The sequence below is a fragment of the Suncus etruscus genome, chromosome 8 (assembly GCF_024139225.1).
Source record: "Suncus etruscus isolate mSunEtr1 chromosome 8, mSunEtr1.pri.cur, whole genome shotgun sequence".
In the NCBI taxonomy this organism is placed as follows: Eukaryota; Metazoa; Chordata; class Mammalia; order Eulipotyphla; family Soricidae; genus Suncus; species Suncus etruscus.
Genome location: NC_064855.1, coordinates 51,987,847 through 52,011,439, shown reverse-complemented (window position 1 = coordinate 52,011,439; position 23,593 = coordinate 51,987,847). Strand labels below are relative to the sequence as shown.

General features: G+C 37.0%; 1 protein-coding gene across 2 annotated transcripts in view; it reads right to left on the bottom strand.

Annotated features, from left to right (window-relative positions):
- The window catches only part of NBEA (neurobeachin), a 697,365-nt gene that overhangs the window by 103,009 nt on the left and 570,763 nt on the right, over positions 1–23,593 (bottom strand). For both annotated transcript variants that reach the window (XM_049778738.1, XM_049778739.1), the window contains one exon: positions 13,158–13,277. In XM_049778738.1, coding sequence (XP_049634695.1) covers positions 13,158–13,277 — 120 coding nt within the window. The remainder of the gene's footprint in view (positions 1–13,157; positions 13,278–23,593) is intronic.

The window sequence follows — 23,593 nt, the reverse complement described above, 5'->3', positions numbered from 1 at the left end:
ATTCTATTATTTATATGTGCAATATATTGTTTAACAGGTTTGCTTTTTTGGCTGGAGATATGAATTACAGGGGATAAGGAACTTTCCCTGATGCAACCAACCTGAGCTTAATCCCTAGTACCTAGCATTTTCCCTTGAGCACTTCTGGAGGGATCCATAACAACTGAGCCTGAAGTAATACTGAGTACATCGAAGTATGGCCAAAACACCATCCCCCAAGACATAAATATCTGCCTGTTTCAAAAAGAGTATAATGAGTGTTTAATCCCTGAGATTCAACTTTCTGTTGGACTGTTTCTTCTATTATTTCTATGCTCCAAAGCAAGGGTCCAGGTGGTAGAGAAATATTACTAGTGGCAATTCAATCTCAAAGGAGGAGGTATTTTTTTTTTTATCTAACAATGTTCTCATACTTTTCAAAGTACTTTACATCAACTTTTTTTTTTAACCCTACCAGGCACTGCTCAGGGGTTACTCCTGGCTCTGTGTTTAGTAATCACTTCTGGTGGTGCTTAAGAACCATATGGGATGATGAGCACTGAACCCGGGTTGGCTGCAGGCAAGGCACATGTCCTACCTACTGTATTAATGTTCTGGTTCTACATTAATTTTATTAATCTTCATAAAAGCTTTATAAGTTAGATGTATTCCATTTAACAGACGAGATCACTGAGTCCAAAAGGGGTAAATAACTGCTAACTACTCTAAACAGATGGTATAGCCAGAAATCAGGTTCCCACTATTTTAAATCCAGGGTCCCAGGCTTTTTGCATTCTTTATTTTGCCTTTTATGCTTTTGGGTCATCACTCCAGGTAACCAAGGGCAGTTCCCATATGTGCTGGGGCCACTATGCCCCAGCATATTGTGAAAGAAGAACCTTTAATCCCTGCTAATGGGAATGCCCTCTGGTCCATTGGAAAACCACATGGTGATTAATCAAAAAAGTAAGAAGAGAGCTCCTATATGACTCAGCTATCCTATTTCTAGATGTCTACCCCCCAAATACAAAAACATTTTTTTTTTAGTTTTTTGGGTCACACCCGGCGGTGCTCAGGGGTTACTCCTGGCTGTCTGCACAGAAATAGCTCCTGGCAGGCGCGGGGGGACCATATGGGACACCGGGATTCGAACTAACCATCTTTGGTCCTGGATCGGCTGCTTGCAAGGCAAACGCCGCTGTGCTATCTCTCCGGGCCCACAAAAACATTTATTTGAAAAGATATTCACATATTTATGTTCACTGAAGCACTTAGAACAACAGCCAGGATATGGAAGCAAACCTACAGCAGATGAAAAGAGAAAGAAGTTGTGGTTCATCTATACAAAGGGATACTATGTAGCCACTAGAAAAATAAAACCATACAGTTTTTTGTAACTTGGATTGAACTGCAGGGTGTCTTGTTGAGCAAAAGAAACCAGAGAGAAGGACAAAAACAGATTTGCTCACTCATCTGTGGTTATAAAAATAAATAATAATATTAATTGATAATATATATCTCAGATACTAGAATTAAATACTAGAATACAAGTTCCAGAATTCCAGATGGGGGTGGGGTGGAGGAATAGTTCACCAGAAAATAACAAGGGTGTAACTCCACCCTGGATTTAGGTGTAGCTACCTGAGACCCACCCATTTCTGGGAGGGGTCTTGGGAACCAGATATTATGTGTGACCTTACCTGCGAGACCCCGCCCATTCCTGGGGGGGGGTCTTGGAAAAGGTAGATAAGCCATTGAGCCAGGGGATTAGGGGTGTCTGCCCTGCTGGGCTCTCTGGCTTTTGGGTCTTTGCCTCTTTTGGTCTTTGACCAGCATGGAGGTCAAAGGGAGATGGCTGAAAGAAGTTAAGATGCAGGGCTAGCTAAGAATGGCTGAATGCTTGAAAGGTTATGGGTAGGCCACACACATGTGGTGGATAGGGTATGAATAAAGCTGATGCTTCCTGATGCCTGTCTCTGGATGAGTCTGATTTCGCCGTTCACCTAACCTGGGACCCACCGGCTGAATGGGGGTTGCGGAGCCACGTGGCCTGGGATGGCAGAGAAAGATCTATCTATCCATCGCCATCCTTCTCCTTCTTTAATTATTTGATACTACAAATGGCGCTGATTATTTGATACTACACAAGGGGATATAAATGGAGGCTCTCAAGTGCATGGGTGGTGCTATGGACAGTACATGTCCAAAACATAAATGTCAGTTAACAAATATGGAAATAGGAGTGGGAAGGAAGGAACATTGGACTGAAAGTGACTGAGGACTGGATGGGGATGGGTCATGTGTACTTTGGTGGTTGGATTTACTGTAACTATGTACATTAATAACTGAAACTTAGCACTGTTGAGACCCTAAACTAAGATAACTAAAATAACTAAAATAAAATAAGATTTCCAGTAAAAATGTCACTGAATGGGCCTACCATGTTTGTACACATTAATATGCAGGACACAATTTAAATAAGGTTGAGAGGTTAGAGAGCACCCTTGCAAATAAATCAGAAAATTACAGAATGAATGGTGCTTTGCAGTGTCCCAAATGTTTCCATTCTTAGTGGAACAGGGATTGGAAGGACAGGGTAAAGTAGGCCAGTGGTAGGAAAAGAAAAAGACAAGCACATGGCTATTATCATGAATGCTCTGTTTGTTCATGCTTCCATTGTTCTGTTTCCAAATAAACTTTGCTTTTAGGCTGAGGAGCTGATCACTAATAGAGGATGGTGAACTCTTGAAAAATTAATTCAGGGCTAGAGTGATAGCACAATGGGTAGGGCTTTTGTCTTGCATGCAGCTAAACCAGATTCGGTCCCTTGTATCCCATATGGACACCCAAGCTTGGCAGGAATGATTTCTGAGCACAGAGTTAGTAGTAATCCCTAAATGCTGTGGGGTGTAGCCCAAGAACAAAAAAAAAGAAGAAAAATAAAAATTGATTCCAGGAGACTGTTACCATCAACAACATTGCAAATCATAATGCCTCAAATAAAATTTAAAAAGATAAAAGGACTAATTGTTTAATTTAGTGATTTTAATTACTTTATTTAAATACTGTGAAAACAAGGTTGTTTATAATAGAGTTGCCTTTTCCCCACAGATACAAAGTTGCGCAGGAATGTCAGTTAAACAGTGTTTAACACCCTTCACCAGTGCACATTTCCTGCCATCAATGCCCCCAGTTTCCCAGCTGCCTTCCTCCCTGCCCGCCTCAGGGACATTTTTCTGCTCTAATTCTCTCTCTCCCCCTTCCCCCCCTCGGTCATAAACACTCTCTCTTCTATTCTTTTTTTCCCCTTTTAAGCACTGTGGTTTGCAATACTATTATAACTGAGAGGTATCATGGCTATACTTTTTTATATCCTTTTAGCACCCAATTATTGTCCAGAGTGATCATTTCCAACTATCATCATCACTGTCATAGAGGCCCTTCTCTGCCCTAACTGCACTCCTCCACTATTTGTGGCAATCTTTCTACCATGGACTGGTCTTCCTGGCCCTTGTCTCTATTAAGGTCAACAATTTTTTGGGTATCATGGCAAACCCATTGGTGTTCAAGACTTACTCCTAATTCTACTCTCATGGATCAGTACTGGGAAAGATAAGGGAATTATATTTGGTTCCAGTGATCAAATCCAGGTTGTCCCCATGGAAAGCAAGTATGTTATCTGCTACACTATCTCTATGATCCCTCAGCAATTTCTTGAGAGACGGTTTACACATTCCACTAGGGGAGCAAAGCTACTCCTAGAATTGGCTGTCTATTTGGGAAAGATAATCTTCTTGGATCACCATGCAGCTTTGGGATGGGCACTCAGGAAGAATCGAAGGTATAAGGGGAAACCACCAAGCTTGTTAGATCCCTAAATCAATTCTGGTGATCAAAGAGGTAACATGAACAGAGTTTCTTTTCACACTATTTGTATATTATAAACTAAGGAGAAAACTATCACTATTTGAAGCAGTATTCAAAGAAATATATAGGTAAGAAAAAATCTTTCTCAATGCCAAAAAAAAAAAAAAAAAAGATTCAATACAAAAAAGTGTGTGAACAGCCATCAGTTCCAAGGAACTTCAAGTGAAATATGACCATGACCATAGGTCATGCCTGTAAACCCACTAGTATTCAGAACTCATGGAGGAGTTTAGAGATGCTGCTCATCAACACAAAGGGACTCTAGGGATCTATCATTCTAGACATCACATAAGCTCAGTATTTTTTTTTACTGTTGTTGTTGTTGTTGTTTGTTTTTGGTTTTTGAGCCAAACCCAGCAGTGCTGGGGGGTTACTTCTGGCTCTGCACTCAGAAACCACTCTTGGCAGGCTCAGGGGGCCATATGTGATACTAAGGATCAAATCCAGGTCAGCTGTGTGCAAGGCAAATGTCCTACCTACTGTGCTATCTATCGTTCTAGCCCCTCAACTTATAGTTTGAAGCAACAAGGAGCCTGTATCCAAAGAATATGAGTGAGTCTTCCTTAAATTCATACATAGAAGATATTTTGATACATAGAAGAGTAAACTTTCTTTTTAAATTGTACCCAGATGGGCAAAGGTTGGACCCATATTTCTATGCTCATAGGGCATTTATGTTTGATTGTTAAGAAAGAGCTATTTGGGCCGGCCGGGCGGTGGCGCTAAAGGTAAGGTGCCTGCCTTGCCTGCGCCAGCCTTGGACGGACCGCGGTTCGATCCCCCGGTGTCCCATATGGTCCCCCAAGCCAGGAGCAACTTCTGAGCACATAGCCAGGAGTAACCCCTGAGCGTCAAACGGGTGTGGCCCAAAAACCAAAAACCAAAAAAAAAAAAAAAAAAAAAAAAAAAGAAAGAGCTATTTGGGGCTGGAGAGGTGGTACTAGAGGTAAGGTGTCTGCCTTGCAAGCACTACCTAAGGAAGGACTGCGGTTCGATCCCCCGGCATCCCATATGGTCCCCCCAAGCCAGGAGCGATTTCTGAGTGCTTAGCCAGGAGTAACCCCTGAGCATCAAACGGTGTGGTCCAAAAAAACAAAAAACAAAAAACAAAAAAAAACAAAAAAAAAAGAAAGAAAGAAAGAGCTATTTGTGGAAATAAAGAGATGCTACAGAAGGCAAAGTTAAGGTCCCCTATGCTGTAACCACAAGGCACAGAGAATAAAACATTAGGAAACCTTGCTCAGCAGGGATAAAAGGGCCTTAATCCATGGAAGATTCCCATCTATGCAGTACACTTGGGTGTTTACCAAGTGTGCAGGCTTGGATTTCAGAATCACCATGAACTTGTGGGAGCACTGTTCTCTCCTCATACCCCTAGTTTGGCACAGAGTGGGGTTTGAGGTTTACCATGGTTCATGAGTACATGTAAGATACTTAAACTACACATTTAGTTTCCAAGCCTACAAGTATTTATTCCTGATAAAGATCATACATGCACTTTCCAGAAGTGGAGTTCACTTACCCTCTTCCTTAGTTTACAATGGCCCTGTGATCAACAGAATGCTGTGGAAGAAACATTAGGTGACTTAAGCCTTGGAATTCAGTGCAACTGCTCTTTTTAATTGCCTTGGTAAATGTAACCATTTACTGGACACACTATGTAAAAAGAGAATTAGCTAGATAGACCCAACAGTTCCCACCATCTTTGCAAAGGAGCCAGGAAAGTGAGTGATGTCACCCTAAATCTGTTGTCAACTCTGGGCAATGGTGTGCCAGGCCACCCAAGTAAACCTCAATGTGAGCCAAGGATAAACTGTACCCAAATAATCCAATTAGGATTACAAACTCTGAGTAAATCCATAGTTTGTGTGAAAGTGTGTATATACTTGTTTTAAGCCACTATAATTTGGGGTTCTTTGTTACATGGCAGTAAACGACTAACATAATTATTCATCAATTCATGGATTAAGTCCTTTCTATAGTGACTGGTTTGATTATATAGTCATGCAGAATAATTTAAATATTATCCCATCCAATAAGAAACTGGAGATGGCTGAATAGCCTCCAACCTACTCCTGGTTATTCCTTATTTGATGTGTGAACCAAGAGAAGTGAGTCCATATCTGTGGCTCTCCTAACAAAAGAGGAACCATTAGAATGACTCAAATGACTAGAAGGAGGACTGAATCAAACCAATGAAAAAGCATATTTAAAAATCAGTGGAAATTACTTAAAAAATAATAAGTCCAGTTATTATAAAATGTTGAGTATATTCCTACAATTAGACCCAGATTTTTTAAACTTGTAACCACTTTTGTCCCCCAATTTTATGAGACCCCAAGTAAATAAAATAAAACCTTTACTTAAAATATTATAAATTTATTTTAAAATAATTTTTTTGTGATTCCCACACTAGGTGATGTATTGGCATACAGGACTGCTACTAGTTTAAAATCCTAGGCTTTAGCCATTATCTGATTTCTTAAAATACTAGTTGTTTCTTTTTTTCTCTTTTTTTTCCCTCTTATTTTGTACCCCATTCTATTGCTTTTCTTGCCTTCAAACAAAACAAATACATGCCTCGATTTTTCTAGCTCTGCCTCTTAAATAGAAGGGGAAACGAGGGTTCCAGGACCAAACAGTTATGTGATCACTAATAGTAAGCCAGACAAAGAGGGGTCCACCTACTCTAGCAGCCCGCGGGGTGATTGTGGGGTATAAGGGTTATAGAAAGGGAACTGGAATGGGGGGAGGACATAGTTGGTGATGAGTATTCCCCTGACCCAATGTTAATATGTATCTAAAATACTACTGTGAAAGATATGTAAGCCATTATGGAAAAATATGTTTTTAATTAGAAACTTTTTTTGACTTACATGTATTATTATATCAATTATATTATATGTTATGTTATGTCACTATATTATGTTATGTTAGTTTACCTCATTATGTTAATTAATTTTGTCTTTTGAATAAATTCTTACAAAAAAAAAGAAAAATAGAAAAAAAATACTAGTTGTCTTCTTACTCTTCCTTTTGATAGATTCTTTGCCCTACTAATTGGCCTTTCATTAAGAAAGGAGTTCAAATTATTTACAATTTTCTACATAAAAATATTACAGAAAGACACCAATTTTTAATCAAAAGTATGTCAATATGAATATTAAAATAGGCATTTTGGGTCTGTAAATGTGATTTTTATTCTATTTTAACTGCTATTCTAAAATGCCAGGGTACAGTTAACACTATCATCTGCATTCTGTAAATTATAAGAAAATATCCTCATACACAATTTCTAATTTACAGGTTTATGACAAATTCTAGCAGCTGACAAATTGGACTTGAAAGTGTGCCTAAGAATGATAGAAGACCACTATTATCACTATCATAATTGTATACCTATTGCATCAAATCTGACATTTTAGTTTAATATATTTTGCTGAAAGAACATACCATTTTATAGCCTCCTAGTGAAATCAAATCCACCCAGATGTATTCACTTTTCGAAATAATTCACTATAAGGTTTTAAAGCTGCCATCTAGTTTTTTCCTTTTCTTTTTTTTTCTCAAAAGATTGATGCCCTAGTATTCGTTAATTCCACAGGAGCTCATAATGGGTCACTGAGTCAGTGGTGAGCACCTCCATTAACAGTATTAATTTACACTGTGTCACCTTAATGACATTTTGTCATAGCTACCTTTCCAGACATTTTTATGGCTATTCAAAAGTGATATAACAACTTTTGAAGGCATTAAGAAAAATTAGTGGAAAAATTTCAATAAATTGAATGTCACTATTACCAAGACTATGCTATAGAAGAGAATAAGAAGAAAGTAAAGATGAAAGCTACTGGTATGACTTAATTTAAAGAAGACTTTGCTCTGGAAAGGCCATTTCATCAATAACCCTTTCTCTGTCCAATGAGTATTCATGACAACAGGAAGTGATCAACAGCAATAAAGAGGCAAAATGAAACTGCCTACCTTATTGCTTACATAGTACTTTTTAAGTAAATAGATACTGTAGATATACTTTTCATCATAAATAAAAATATTTTCTTCAAATCATATCAGGTGATTTATTTTCACTAATTAAATATAAGAAATCAAAAGGTCTTAAACACGGAATTAGCAAAACTATCGTAAGTCTTTGTAGCATGATCTTCCATACAAAATCTGGCAATTATGATAATGCTGATACTTTTATCAATGTAAATATTCCCATAAATTTAAAAATTCTCCAGCTACCTCGAGTATTCTCAAAAGCCTCCCTAATGCTTATTAAAGAACCCCAAATACTGATATACTAAGCATAAATATACAAATATACAAAACCACAATAACATAACTAAAATATTTTTAAAAAGTAAGACTGAGAAACCATACTTGCAAATCAACTTTCTGCAATCATAAATATCTTCAGACCATTATGGAAATTTTTTACAATGCAAATGATAAAACATGCAAGAAATACAAGAGAGAGTGATACATAAGTAAAAGGAATGGAAAACTGGTCAAAGTTGACAACAGACAACTACATTTTCACTTACCAGATTAGCAAAAGATATATCATTTATTGAAACAGTAAAAGGAAAAAGGTACTCACACATACTATTATATTGAATGAATTAGCACCTTTGAAAACAAGGATTTGGTAAGATAATTAGAAATTAAGGATGTAGAGAGACTCTGAGCTACCCTCTCATCAACAGCAACTATTTTTTGGTAAGATTTTTTACTGTGTATGCTGGGGATTTATCCAGATTAACTATCATTGAGTCATATATGTGTGTGTATAAGTGCGTGAGGGATATAAAGAAAGAATATCCATTAATAGATTGTTTCCATAAATTACTGTGAACATATAAAATATTTATCAAGTAGGATTATCTCCATAAATATTTCTATATATACAACATGCAACTGGTCAAAGATAAGGTCTGCATAAAATCTATTCACAATGTGTTATAGAAAAGTATGTACTTAGGGGGCTGGAGTGATAGCAGATAGCAGAGGTAGGGGTAACCACCCCACCAAGCAAGCAGACAACCCACAATGTAACCAGGTCAATTCTTGGAATCCCATATGGTTCCCCAAGCCTGCCAGGAGTGATTTCTGAGCACAGAACCAGGAATAACCCCTGAGTGCCTCTGGATGTGGCTAGAAAAACAAAACAATACAAAAAGAAAGTAATTTAGGACTGATGGTAGGAGACAGCTGAAAACTTTTGTACAATGCTAAGCTAAAGGAAATAAATTCTTCTGAACTCCTGAAATCATGGGTGGGTAGAAATGGGTACCAGATCCTACTTAGGGCAACTAACTACTCAAGGGTTAAAAATAATTCTAAGATTCTAATAGTCTCACTGGTTTTTGTTCTTGATTACATGACCAAGGAGCCAAAGTAATGTAATTGCTATTAAAATCTAACTGTTGGAAGAATTCCCAGAACTTTTTTGTTTGTTTTGTTTTTGTTTTGGGGCCACACCCAGTAATGCTCAGGGGTTACTCCTGGCTATGTGCTTAGAAATTGCTTCTGGGTTGGGGATCATATGAGACGTGGGGGATCTAACCTCAGTTGTCCTAGGCTAGTGCAGGCAAGGGGGATGCCTTACAGCTTGCGCCACTGCTCTGGGCCCTAATTCCCAGAACTTTTTTTTTTTTTTTTTGGGTCACATCCAGCAGCGCTCATGGGTTACTTGGCTCTATGCTCAGAAATCACTCCTGGCAAATTCAGGAGACCATATGGGATGCCGGGATTCAAACGACCATCCTTCTGCATGCAAGGCAAATGCCTTACCTCCATGCTGTCTCTCCACCCCCAATTCCCAGAACTTCTTTTTTTATTTTTTTTAATTTTTTATTTTTAATTATGAGAACAAAGATGCAAAGAAAGAGGACAAGGTAAAGTTACAGTGGAAGGACAATCACCCATAAACAGAATTCTCAGTAGTCCCATTGCTGATATCTTAACTTTGAACTTTCAGCCAAAGAACATTAAGAAAAATAAAACAGAACCTATGTACAATTGCTTTGTCCCTCAAGCCCCCAGATTGTAGTACATAATATTTCTTAGCAGCACACAAAGTAATCTAAAGACATAACACTTATGTAACTCCTTAAACATTGAAGGCAAAGTACTTTTTTACATTTCCATGCATATGCATATTAGTTTAAGTTAACCTCAAAAGTTTAAGTGGTTTGTTTCTCTTAAGGATTAGAGTCAAAGGAGCACAGTAAAAACGGTATTAGAGTGGCAATTATTGTTTGCACAGGCCCACCAAAATATGAGGGACATGAAATGGAAAAGCTTTGGCCTAAATACAAGGAGACCCTACCCCTGAAGTTTCCTAGCATAAGACCAACTCTAGGCTCCAGGCAAACTAGTTTGTCCAATCCAGGTCATTGTCTGTAGTGCCAATACACTTTTATTTTTCACCCAGTCTTTGTTGTTGGTATCATGTTTCTGTATTAAAGATCATGGAATCTGCATCTCCTATATTGCAGTCAGGATGGTGCAGAGTGTCCTCTCGTTTCACCTCACAATTAAAGGGCAATGCAGAGAACCCTGTCCTGTAAGCAGGTCGTTGTTGTTGTCAAGTCTTCTTAGTGTTAAGGGAAGTCTCTTTTGAGCAGGTCGATGTCAGAGCCGTGGTAGTGTCTTCCTGGTAGAGGATTGCTTCCAGGTGTTGTTATACAAAAACCTTGGATGTTTCGTAGATACCTTCCCTGGTTCAGGGGTGAATGGAGGATGCCCACTCTTCTGAGGCCTGTGCCAGGTCATTATATCAATGTTCAGGGTGTAAGGCCCCATTGTACTATGAGATTTGTGTGTTCTGATCTCTAATAGATAAGAACTTATTTGTATGTATAGTATTTTCCCATTTTAATGTGCCTATGCAAACAAGGAATAATGCCACGTGGCATTGTCAGCTCATATGGGGGCCATAAGAACAAGTCCAAAAATCCCCATGACATGGTTCAATCATAAGCATTAAACTGAGAGACTCTTCCACCAAAAATCCTTATTGAACAGCTCATAGAGAGAAGACAAGATAAACAGTGGATAGAATCGTCACGGTAAAAGAATATTTAGAAAGAGTTATATATTTAGAAAGAGTTATAGCTGTTAAAGAAAATACACAAGGTCAGAATCTGTTGGAGAAGGAGGTCAGTCTTGGTGCCTAACAAATTAAAGACCTGAGGGTAAAGAGGGTTAATTAAGGGGAAGATAACGAATCTTGGGTGTTGTTAAAAAAGTATATATGTCGTGCGGGAGCATTTTCGCCCGCGCGCTTTTCAAGATGAATAATAGTAAGAATTCCCAGAACTTTTAAAGGAAAATATAAAATTGGCATTGGAACTCACATACTGAGGTATCTGGTGATCAAAAGAGTTAATGACATTCTCAGAGAAGAGAGTAAAGCCCAAGATGTATTGACACTTGAGAATTCAAATGACTGCCTTTAGTGTTTTGAAGCCTGTGTGGGTGGACCTTTCACCTAAGTTGAAAAAGACTTTGATGTGTGATGTTGAATAAGAATGAGCGAACATTTTCACCTGGAACAACTTTATATGATTTAGTTATGGCTACAGATTTAGATATGAATATTTTTTCCATTTAGACTGCTGTCTTAAAAGAAATCTTATAGACCCTAGATGGACCTGGGTTTGATACCAAGATCCCATATGGTCCCCCAAACCTGCCAGGAGTGATTTCTGAGTGCAGAGCCATGAGTAATCTCTGAGAGCCCCAGGGTATGGTCAAAAAACAAAAATAAAACCAAAACCAAAATAAGTTTTATAGAGATAAAATGCTTATTTTACATAAGAAGGGGTTTATTGGGGCCAGAGAGATAGCACAGCAGTAAGGCATTTGTTTTGCATGCAGAAGAATGGTGGTTCAAATTCAGGCATCCCATATGGTCCCCTGAGCCTGCTGGGGGTGATTTCTGAGTGTAGAGCCAGGAGTAACCCCTGAGTGCTGCCGGGTTGACCCAAAAACAAAAACAAAAAAAAAAAAAGGAGTTTATTGAAAACTTTCAATATGTCATGTGCTAATTCTAGAAGTTTACAGACTTCCCATTTTTCTGTTACATCTCAAAGTGTTATTTTATTAAAAAAAAAAAGACCTTCTCCTGATACCATCAGTTTAAATCATGGATAAATGGATAGTTGAGAGTTGAATTCCCCAATGAAATTAAAAGACAAGAGAAAAATGAGGTAGCTAACAATTTAATATAGTAAGGATGTATGTTAAATGATCTTAGTTATAAATTTGAATATTTTATATGTATACATTTATATTTATGCAAATGTTAATGGAAACAAATGAAATGTACTATACTGCACATGATATGAATACTTTTTGTATTTTGCTTTAAAAATTAACTGAAAATTTACATTTACATTTTTTCAAACAGTTATAACAGTAAGGCCTTTTAAGAATGTTTGTAATATATAGGCATAATAATTTACTTTAACTTGCTGCCTGTTGTTGAAATCAGATCCTGAAAATATGCAAATCTATGTAATATTTTGATCATATAATCTTATTATCTAAAATGAAAAACACAAAAGAAGGTATACATTTTAAAGATTTTATAACATAAAACCCACATAAATAAATAAAAAATCTTTGTGTTTTAACAAGAGGGAGAAATATAAAGCATGCAATTACTCTTCAGGATTATTTCTGAATAGTGTGTAAGTGTGTGTGTATGTGTGTGTGTTTGTATGCTTGTGTGCTAGTTTTATCTAATGTGTATTGTTGTGTAGTATCCCCAGGCACAGTCAAATAAAAGCTAATGCTCTATGGAAAAGCCTACATTTTAAATGGGTCTTGTCATTAATGCTTTATTAATCGCCCCAGGCTACATAAACCCAAAGCTGGGTGAGCTATAACAATATGACACATTAAGGTCAAATCCAATTCCTGCTGTGTTTTATGGAAGGGGCCAAATATTGAGTTAACAGCAGGAAAGCAATTTATGAGCTTTCCTTTCCATCTCCCGATTATTTGATCTAAATGAGATGGAATTTTTTTGAAATAACAAAACCCCTCTAACTAAATTAATAGAAGAATCCTGAATCAACTTCTGTGATACTCAAAATTATTTCCTCTGAGATGGGCCATGTGACTTTAAAATGTAATGAAACAAAGCTGTAGTAAAAGATAGATTTCTACTTAAATAAATTAAACTTCAAACATATTTTCAAATAAAGTTAATAACAATAGATAAAAGAGCCCACCTTTACATCAGATGTATCTCTCTGACTAGTTCTCCAAGACCTTGCAACTGAGGAAAAGGTTCGATCTGGATGGTCAAATTTTCCATCATTTGCATTGAGGAAGAAGGTTGTAAAAGGTTCCTAAGTAAAAGAAACAACAGAATTAAGTATTTGATCCTTTGATTATCTTTGAAAGCATTTTGAGGTGGAGCATGAAAGATTCCGAAAATATACCTATACAAAGAAATTAGAAACAGCACAGAAGTCCATTGTCACTCTAGTAGTCAATATTGCTTCTTTTGGGGCCATACCAGATAGTGCCCAGGGCTTATTCCTGGCTCTGTACCTGGTGCTCAGTGAACTATATGAGGTACCAGGGATGGAAACTGGATTGGTCAATTCTAAGAAAGTGTTCTATTTGCTGTACTTTATACTGCCACGTTGTTTCTTGGGCTTCAAAAGAACAATAAAACAATGGCTTTCTAGCTGCTAGAACCTGATTTCTCTAAGCTTTTAATCTAAATGTGTGACACTGTCAATTCTTAACTCAGGCTTTTTTCTCAGTATGACCATATGCAGTAGCAATGCAATAAAATGTTACTCAACACTTCACTAAATGTAGAGCTAGGTAGAAAATACTCATCTGAGGTTCTCTGTGAAAGTCAACTAAAGTGCTTATCTAATTTTTTGGTCTAGAAGCTTTTCAGTAGTACATGGGAGACTGAGGACCATTCCCAGTGCTACCTTGTCTAGGCTGTGCCGGGCCAGACAATTGAACCTAGTGATACACTTAACTGTTAAGAGTCCAACAGGGCCATACAGGGGTGCTCAGGATCCCCCTTGTGGTGCACGTAGTGCCAGTGGAGAATGCCAGGTATGATCTATAATACCCTTTTTGAACTATTGCCTTCAGGTTTAGGATTATTTATTTATTTTATTTATAAACCTTTATTTATATACCATGATTACAAGCATGTTTGTAGTTGGGTTTCAGTCATAAACAGAATACCCCCCTTCACCAATGCAACATTCCCACCACCATGCCCCCCTCACCCCAACCCCTGCCTGAATTCGAGACAGGATTATTTCTTATTTGAACCACCTCAGCTGAGTTCAGGCTTAGCCCTGGCTCTGCACTTGGGGATCAATCCAGGAGGGACTCTAGGAACAGTAAGTGGTGGTAAAGATTCAAATAGAGGTCAGATACATGCAAGGCAAATGCCTTAATTCTAGTACTATCTTTGGCTCTAAGATATTTGTTTAAAATGCAAATGATGAAGGAGCAGAGAGGTAGCAGCAGTGGGCTGGAGAACACAATTTTCTGTTGGAGGCCTGGATTATTCTCTGAAACTATATAGTCCACCTTATACCACTAGGAGTGATAACTGACTACCGAGTTAAGTGAAGTTTCTGAGCACAACAGTTGTGGCTCCCAAAGCCATAAAGAGAATGTCTAGATTACTTAAATTTGTTTTATAGGAGCCTGACTGATTTGGAATTTACTTATTTCTTAATTCTGATCTCTCACCATCCATTATTTCACTTCTATAATCTTACCACACTGCTTTCAGTTTTTGTCCTTTCCTTTCTCTGGTAAAAGTTTATCCCTTTGATTCATTATTTTTAATTGGTTAAACAGTTCTTATCTTTTTTTTTTTAAATAAAATCTTTATTTAAGCACCATGATTATAAGCATGATTGTAGTTGGGTTTCAGTCATAAAAAGAACACCCCCCTTCACCAGTGCAACATTCCCACCACCAATGTCCCCCCATCCCCGCTCCTTCCTAGCCCCTGCCTGAATTCGAGACAGGCATTCTACTTTTCTCACTCATCTAGAAATACTGTTTAAAATCATGTTTTAAATCTCAAGATTTTGTTTTCCACTAGAAGACTTTTCTAGATTTGCCAAGTTAAACAGTATGCTCTAAGAGCAGCATATATTTCCTCAAACATCAAAGAAGGGTTTGTCACATGATTTCAATTTACTGTTAACTTGCCTCTTTTTTCTAAATAGGCTCCCCAATACTTAGAACTCTCCCAGTTAGAAATTGCTTCATGTCTAATTGGTAGGGAAGAAACAATAAGGTAAAGTAAGTAAAAATAGGACTAGATAAATGCTAGTCCTTTAGTCTATAACCATTACCTTATGATAACATATCTCTGTTGAAATCTAGGAATAATTTTATCACAATGTCCTATTGTATTTAACTTTATGCTTTTACTTTAGTATTTATGTTGAAGTGGCATTATTTCTGATATGAACGAATATGCTTTCAAATTTAAAAGGATTAAATAACTTGCTCTGACAACATTTCTTACTAATCAGTAAATTTAACAAAGATGAATGGATATGTATTTTCTCTTCAAGCCTCTTAAAATAGCATAAGTGACAATTCACCTTTAAGTTTAATAATGGTAATAAATATATGTCAATAAGTGAGAGAAGTAGAATGTCAGTCTATAATACAGGTGGAGGGGAGGAGGGGGATTGGGGACATTGGTGATGAGAATGTTGCACCGGTGAAGGGAGTTGTTTTTTATATGACTGCAACCTAACTACAATCATCTCTGTAATCAAGGTACTTAAATAAAGATATTATTAAAATATATATATGTAAAATATTCATGAATGTTTCAAGTATACAATTTTTTGTCAAGCTCTTAGATCTATACAGTATTACGTTATTTCTTTACACTCCCTCTTCTATCCTTTGCCTCTAGTCATAGGTCTGGTTGTTGAGCAACCTGAATTTGTGAGGAAACAGGTTATCAGTTTTATAAGCTTGTAATGCATCACCAATATTTTTTTTCAGTGTCAAATGACAGAAAAGTATGATGAAAGAGACAGTTGAACAATGATATATCAGTATGTAGGTAAGAAGGGTAGTGGGGTGGATATCAGTCATCCACATGAGAAGACAGAAACTCCATGTTGTGATTGAATATTTTAAGTGATCTAAAAGATATTACCAAAAACTAGTTAAAAAATAAATCATGAAATGCTTCTACTAATTGGCATGCTTCAGAGATTTAAAATTCATTGTTGAGGCATGGTGGTCAATACAGTATATCTCACTATAAAACTAAATAATTTAAATGAGTCTATAAAATTTTTGAGAAGTAGTAATAATAGTTGAATACTTTTATAGATCTAAGTTTTAATCTTGTTTGAACCATTTACCTCTCTTAGACAAGTCACTTAAACTTGAGTGATTGTATTAAGTAACTATATCTCAGTTCCTTTATCTATGTCAGGGGTCTCAAACTCAATTTACCTGGGGGCCACAGGAAGCAAAGTCGGGGTGATCCTTGAGTGCAAAGTCAGTAGAAAACCTTGAACATTGGGGGTGTGACCTAAACAACTAAAACAAAACAAAACAAAACAAAAGAAGAATTCCTCTAGGGCAGGGCCACAAAATGTTGTATGGAAGGCCATTTGCGGCCCGCGAGTTTGAGACCCCTGACTAGGAATGACAATGCCTTGAGGGCAACTGTATGAAACAAATAAGCTAAATAATATTGAGAAAGCTTGAACTATCTCACCTGACTCACTTATAAAGCTTATCAGCTTTGTGCACTGTACAAAAGCTCACTACTACTCCCCCCCGACCCCTAGACTGATATTTTACTGTACAGCCCACTTGGCCATATTCATCTCTGTATTCTCACCACAAGTATAAGCATAGTTCTTGGCTTCAAGTGTTTAATAAATGTTTGCTGAGCCCATCTAAACAGACAAGGTATTGTCAGAATACGGGGGAAGCTACATAAGTGTAAGCTGGGTTAGCTAAAAAGTTATCTTTGGAATTTACTTTTTCATAATTCTAGGGTATAAATGTATGGAATTTATTCTTTCTCTGAAGGCGATAGGAATAGATAAATTTAGAGGAACCAGACAGTCTCTATGACTCTGAACCTAAACAGATGAAACTGAAGATCCACTAACAAGTGTAACATCTGACCTCTTATTAACCATGCATAATCCAAGTTCTAATCCAAAGGTTTTTTCAGTTCTGATCAAAGACATGCCAATAATTGCAGAGATAAGAGGTTGAGTATGGTGAAAATATATCTGAAATCAAATAATTACTTTAAGTTTCAATCATTAAGTTTATAAATTTGGTGGCACCTCAAAGCAGAGCATATTGTATAACCACACATCTAGTGGTTTTAAGTAACTTATAAATACATCTGATTAACTATTCTATGATCATGTATAGTATTACATGCATTTATTATTAAAAACCTCCAGTCACTAAGATTGAGAACTAATATAAATTGACAACCTATTTGTTTATAAGTGAGTATTAATCTCTTGAGATTCTTTTACTGAAGGAATTTCCTTTTTTCCATGTGTTTTTATTTCCCATTAACTTCAAAATTTTTCTTTTGCACTTGACTCATGCCTGATAGACGAGAATAATCACAGAACATTATTAGTTTTAGAAATTTTCATTCTTAATTTAACACACATTGACTTTGTTTCCTATGTGTGAATCACCATATTTGATTTATATGTGTTTATCACAGACTACATTGTACTAGAAAAACTTTGGTTTAGAAGATAAGAAGCCCAAACTAATAAATATTAAACAATAATTTTGGTTGGTTTCTCAAAACTGCAACATAAATGGTTGATGACAAGTTTCCTTCTAATTTTATCTCTGCTAAGGTCATTTTTCAGCTTTCAATCCCCTTTCAGAGCTAGAAAGCTAAACTAACCTGGCCAGCACTGAGAAATACCTGACCTACTGAATTTCATCATAACCTTTAAGAATTGTCAGTTTTCCTTTTAGTGTTTTTAGTTAATTATAGTCTCTTTCCAGGGAAATTGCATCCTATTCCCCTGAATGTTTTCTCTTCAGCTTACATATATTCTTCTAGTTTAATGAGTTTTGTTCCATCATTATATAAACATTTTTATTCTAGTTCTCTTATTCTTCAATTGAAACAAACACCATTCAGGGATAACATAGATAGTGCTTGGCATGGTAATTATATAAAAGAAATGTATTTTGATATGATCTAAGGCAAATAAAGGCTGAAGGAAAGGGGCTAAGGGACATGGGAGGGGTTTCTTTTTAGGCTTAGCACTGTCTTATATCAGCTAAGTCAATCCTCACTATTATCCTTAAGAGTAAATCTAATTACTCTTGTTTTATCTTGGAAAAATTTAGGATCACATTCTAAAAAATAAAGGGGACACCATTTTTAAATTGGATTTAGCCTAATTTGTTGCTTATTTCCTAGCACTGCTTTTGAAAGAACCCAAGGGTTCAAAATCTTTTTAGTCTCAATAAACCTTTAAATAAGGCTTTTAATAAAGAATACATCATCTTTCTCTGTTAAATATACCCTGTACTTAAGCATTATTAAGATAGACATATTTCATTCAGCAGCATTGTTTCTTGGTTTTAATTACAGCACTTAAAAAGTGCTTCCAGAGTGGGGCCCGACTGTGAGAAACTGTGAGTGCTGCCTGTGTGTGTTTGTCTCCCGTCCTGTCTCCTAAACCACTTGGGAGTGGGCTGAAAGGGCCCAGAAAATTCACTCTCCCAGAGTCTCCAGAAGAGCACAGCTGCTCTGCTGTGCTACGCAGCCATGTGCTTTTTCTAAGGAAAGAAGCCACTGCCACAAGAAGAAAAAACCACACTAAGAACTGAGCTGGATCACTGAAGCCCAGGATCTCTCCTCGGACTGTCTTCTCTGCTGCGTGATGGGGCCTAAGATTTGATCCTGTGTGAGGCTTCATCCACAAAGGGCTCCCCTTCCTAGGAGGCAAGTCGAACAACCCAGAAAGGGCGGAGCCAGGGAAGCATGGCCGGGTACATCATTTAGGCAATGAAAACCACCATAACACGTAAAAAAATCCACAATACAAGTGTGACAATGGGGAAACAATGCAGGCCAGCACCAGAAATAGAGAATGAAGATGACAATTCTGACGACCAGAAAATGGCCAACCAACTAATCAATCTCTCAGATAAGGAGTTTAGAGAAGAAATATGGAAGATGCTCAATGAACTCAAAGAAACCATGGATCGAGTTGAACAGAACACTAATAAGAACCAAGAAAATATGAAAACTCCAAACTGAAATAACAGGTCAAATAACAGGCCTGAAAAACTCAGTAAACAAATTGAATGACAAAATGGATACGCTCTACAACAAGCTAACAGAAGCTGAGAATAGAATTGCTGCTGTGAAGGATGAGATAAATAACAACTCCATACAGTGGGAGAAATTGGAAAAAAAACTTAAAGCAAATGAACATACAATGGAAAAATTAGTCAAAGAATGGAAACAGATGAAAATAGAAGTCTATGATAAGCTCAACAGAAACAACTTAAGAATCATTGGAGTCCCAGAGACTCAGGAAGAAAGTTTCCAGGAAGAATCAACAGCCAAGAACATCATTAAAGAGAAACATCCAGAGCTAAAGAATATATGCGATCAAATCCTGCATGCTCAAAGAGTACCAACCAAAAGAAACCCCAGAAAAAATACCCCAAGGCACATCCTAGTCACAACGACGAATCCCACAGATAGAGACAGAATTCTGAAAGCAGCAAGATCAAAAAGGAAAATTACATTCAAGGGAACATCCTTGAGATTTACAGCAGACCTGTCAACAGAAACACTCAAGGTCAAAAAGCAGTGGTGGGACATATTGACAAAACTCAATGAAATAAATACTTCGCCTAGAATAATGTACCTAGCAAAACTCACTTTTTAATTTGAAGGAAGAACACATGGCTTCACAGACAAACAACAGCTCAGAAACTTTACAGACTCAAAACCAGTCTTAAGAGAAAAACTGAAAGACCTAATTTAAGACAAGACTGACCAAAAGACACACCAAACTTCAATATAAAGATGGCATTAAATTCCAGGACAATTCTTTCTCTCAATGTCAATGGACTAAATGCACCAGTTAAGAGACACAGAGTGGCTAAATGGATCAAAAAACTCAATCCAACCTTCTGCTGTCTACAAGAAACGCACCTGAATAGTCAGAACAAACATCGACTGAAAATAAAAGGCTGGCGGAAAATATCCAAGCAAACAACATCAATAAAAATGCCGAGTGGCCATACTAATATCAGATGATGCAAACTTTATACTCAGGAAAGTTGTAAGGGACAAAGATGGACATTTTGTATTAATCAAGGGATATGTACAGCGGGAAAAAATCACTCTCTTAAACATATATGCACCAAATGAGGAGCAAGCAAAATATATAATACAATTATTGACAAATCTGAAAAATAATATCAATAACAACACAATAATTGTGGGGGACCTCAACATGGCTTTGTCAACACTGGATAGGTCAACCAGACTAAAACCCAACAAGAATATACTAGACCTGAGAAGAGAAATGGAAGAAAGAGGCCTAGTACACACATATATAACTCCATCCTCAGAAACCTGGATACACATTTTTCTCCAATGTACATAGGACATTCTTCAGGATAAGACTACATGCTAGCACATAAAACATACCTCCATAATATCAAAAGGATAAAAATTTTGCAGGCTATCTTCACTGACCACAAGGTTCTGAAATTATTTGTGAATTCCAAAGGGACACAGAAGAAAAACTTTAACACCTGGAAGTTAAACAGCCTCATACTGAATAAACAGTGGGTCCGAGATGAAATCAAAGAGGAAATCAAAACTTTCCTGGAAACAAATGATAATAAAGACACAAACTATCAGAACTTATGGTACAGAACTTATGCTAAAGCAGTACTGAGAGAAAAATTTATAGCTTTGCAAGCACACATCAGGAAGGAAGAAGGGGCCTGCCTGAATAGCTTAATGATGCAGCTCATAGAATTAAAAAGTGCTCAAAAAAAAAAAAAAAAAAAGAACCAAATATAGAGAGACAGAAGGAAAACAAAGTTGAGAGCAGAAATCAACAAAGTGGAAACCCAAAAAAACAATCCGAAAAATCAATGAAAGCAATAGTTGGTTCTTCGAAAAAATAAACAAGATTGATAGACCACTTGCAAAACTAACAAAGAAAGAGAGAGAAATAACTTGATAACGCATATTAGGAATAAAAAAGGAGAGATCAGTACTGATATGGCAGAGATTCAAAGGGTAATCAGAAACTACTTTGAGAAACTCTATGCCACTAAAAATGAGAACCTGGAAGAAATGGATAAATTCTTGGACTCTTATAGTCTTCCACAGTTGAATGAAGAGGATGTAGCATATCTAAACACCCCCATCACTATTGGTGAAATTAAATCAGTAATCAAATATCTGACCAAAAAGAAAAGCCCAGGCCCAGATGGATTCACTAATGAATTCTTTCAAACTTTCCAAGAGGAACTACTACCAATCCTGGCAAGACTCATGAAATCAAAAAAAGAGGAACACTTCGAAATAGCTTTTATGAAGCCAGCATCACCTTGATACCTAAACCGGACAGAGATGCTATGAAAAAAGAAAATTACAGACCAAATATTGCTGATGAATGCAGATGCAAAGATCCATAACAAAATCCTGGCAAATAGGATTCAATGCCTCATTAAGAAGATCATCCTCTACGATTATGTAGGTTTCGTCCCAAGAATGCAAGGATGGTTTAACTTCCGTAAATCTATCAACTTAATACACAACATCAACAACATGAAAAATAAAAATCACATGAACATATCAAAAGACTCAGAGAAAGCATTTGATAAGGTCCAACACCCATTCTTGATCAAAACTCTCAGCAAGATGGGAATGAAAGGAACTTTCTCAATATAGTTAAAGCCATCTACCACAAGCCAGTGGCAAATATTATCCTCAATGGAAAAAAACTAAAAGCCTTCCCTCTATATTCTGGTACAAGACAAGGCTATCCTCTCTCACCACTCCTATTCAACATAGCATTGGAAGTACTTGCTATAGCGATTAGGCAAGAAAAAGATATCAAGGGAATCCAGATAGGAAAGGAAGAAGTCAAGCTCTCGCTGTTTGAAGATGACATGATACTCTACTTAGAAAACCCTAAAGACTCTACCAAAAAGTTTCTAGAAACAGTAGATTCATATAGCAAGGTGGCAGGCTACAAATTTAATACACAAAAACCACTGACCTTTCTATACACCAATAGTAATAAGGAGGAAATGGACATTAAGAAAACAACCCCATACACAATAATGCCACACAAACTCAAGTATTGACAAAAAATGTGAAGGACCTGTACAAAGGAAACTATAAAATTCTGCTTCAAGAAATAAGAGAGAACATGTGGAAATGGAAACGCATATCCTGTTCATGGATTGGCAGGATTAACATCATCAAAATGGCAATACTCCCCAAAACATTGTACAGATTTAATGCGATCCCTCTAAAAATACCCGTGACATTCTTCAAAGAAGTGTATCATGCACTTTTGAAATTCATTTGCAATAATAAACACCCAGAATAGCTAAAGCAATAATTGGGAAAAAGAATATGGGAGGAATTACTTTCCCTAACTTTAAACTGTACTACAAAGCAATAGTTATCAAAACAGCATGATATTGGAATAAAGCCAGGCCTTCAGATCAGTGGAATAGGATTGAATTCTCAGAGAATGTTCCCCAGACATATAATACATCTAATTTTTGATAAAGGAGCAAGAAATCCTAAATGGAGCAAATAAAGCCTCTTCAACAAGTGGTGTTGGCACAACTGGTTAGCCACTTGCAAAAAAATTGAACTTATGCCCCAGTTCACATCATGTACGAAGGTAAAATCCAAATGGATTAAAGACCTCGATATCAGACCCGAAACCATAAGATATATAGAACAACATGTAAGCAAAACACTCCAGGATATTGAGACTACAGGCATATTCAAGGAGGACTGCACTCTCCAAGCAAGTGAAAGCAGAGATTAACAGATGGGAATATATTAAGCTGAGAAGCTTCTGCACCTCAAAGGAAATAGTGCCCAGGATACAAGAGCCACCACCCACTGAGTGGGAGAAACTATTCACCCAATACCCAGCAGATAAGGGGCTAATCTCCAAAATATACAAGGCACTGACAGAACTCTACAAGAAAAAATCATATAATCTTATCAAAAAATGGGGAGAAGGAATTGACAGACAGATATAGAAGAAATACAAATGGCCAAAAGACACATGAAAAATGCTCCACACCACTAATCATCAGGGAGATTCAAATCAAAAGAACTATGAGGTACCACTTCACACCACAGAGATTGGCACACATCACAAAGAATGAGAACAAGCAGTGTTGACAGGGATCTGGAGAGAAAGGAACTCTTATCCACTGCTGGTGGGAATGCCATCTAGTTCAACCTTTATGGAAAGCAATATGGAGATTCCTCCAAAAACTGGAAATCGAGCTCCCATAAGATCCAGCTATACCACTCCTAGGAATATACCCTAGGAACACACACACACAAAAAAGAATACAAAAATCCCTTCCTAGTGCTTGTCTG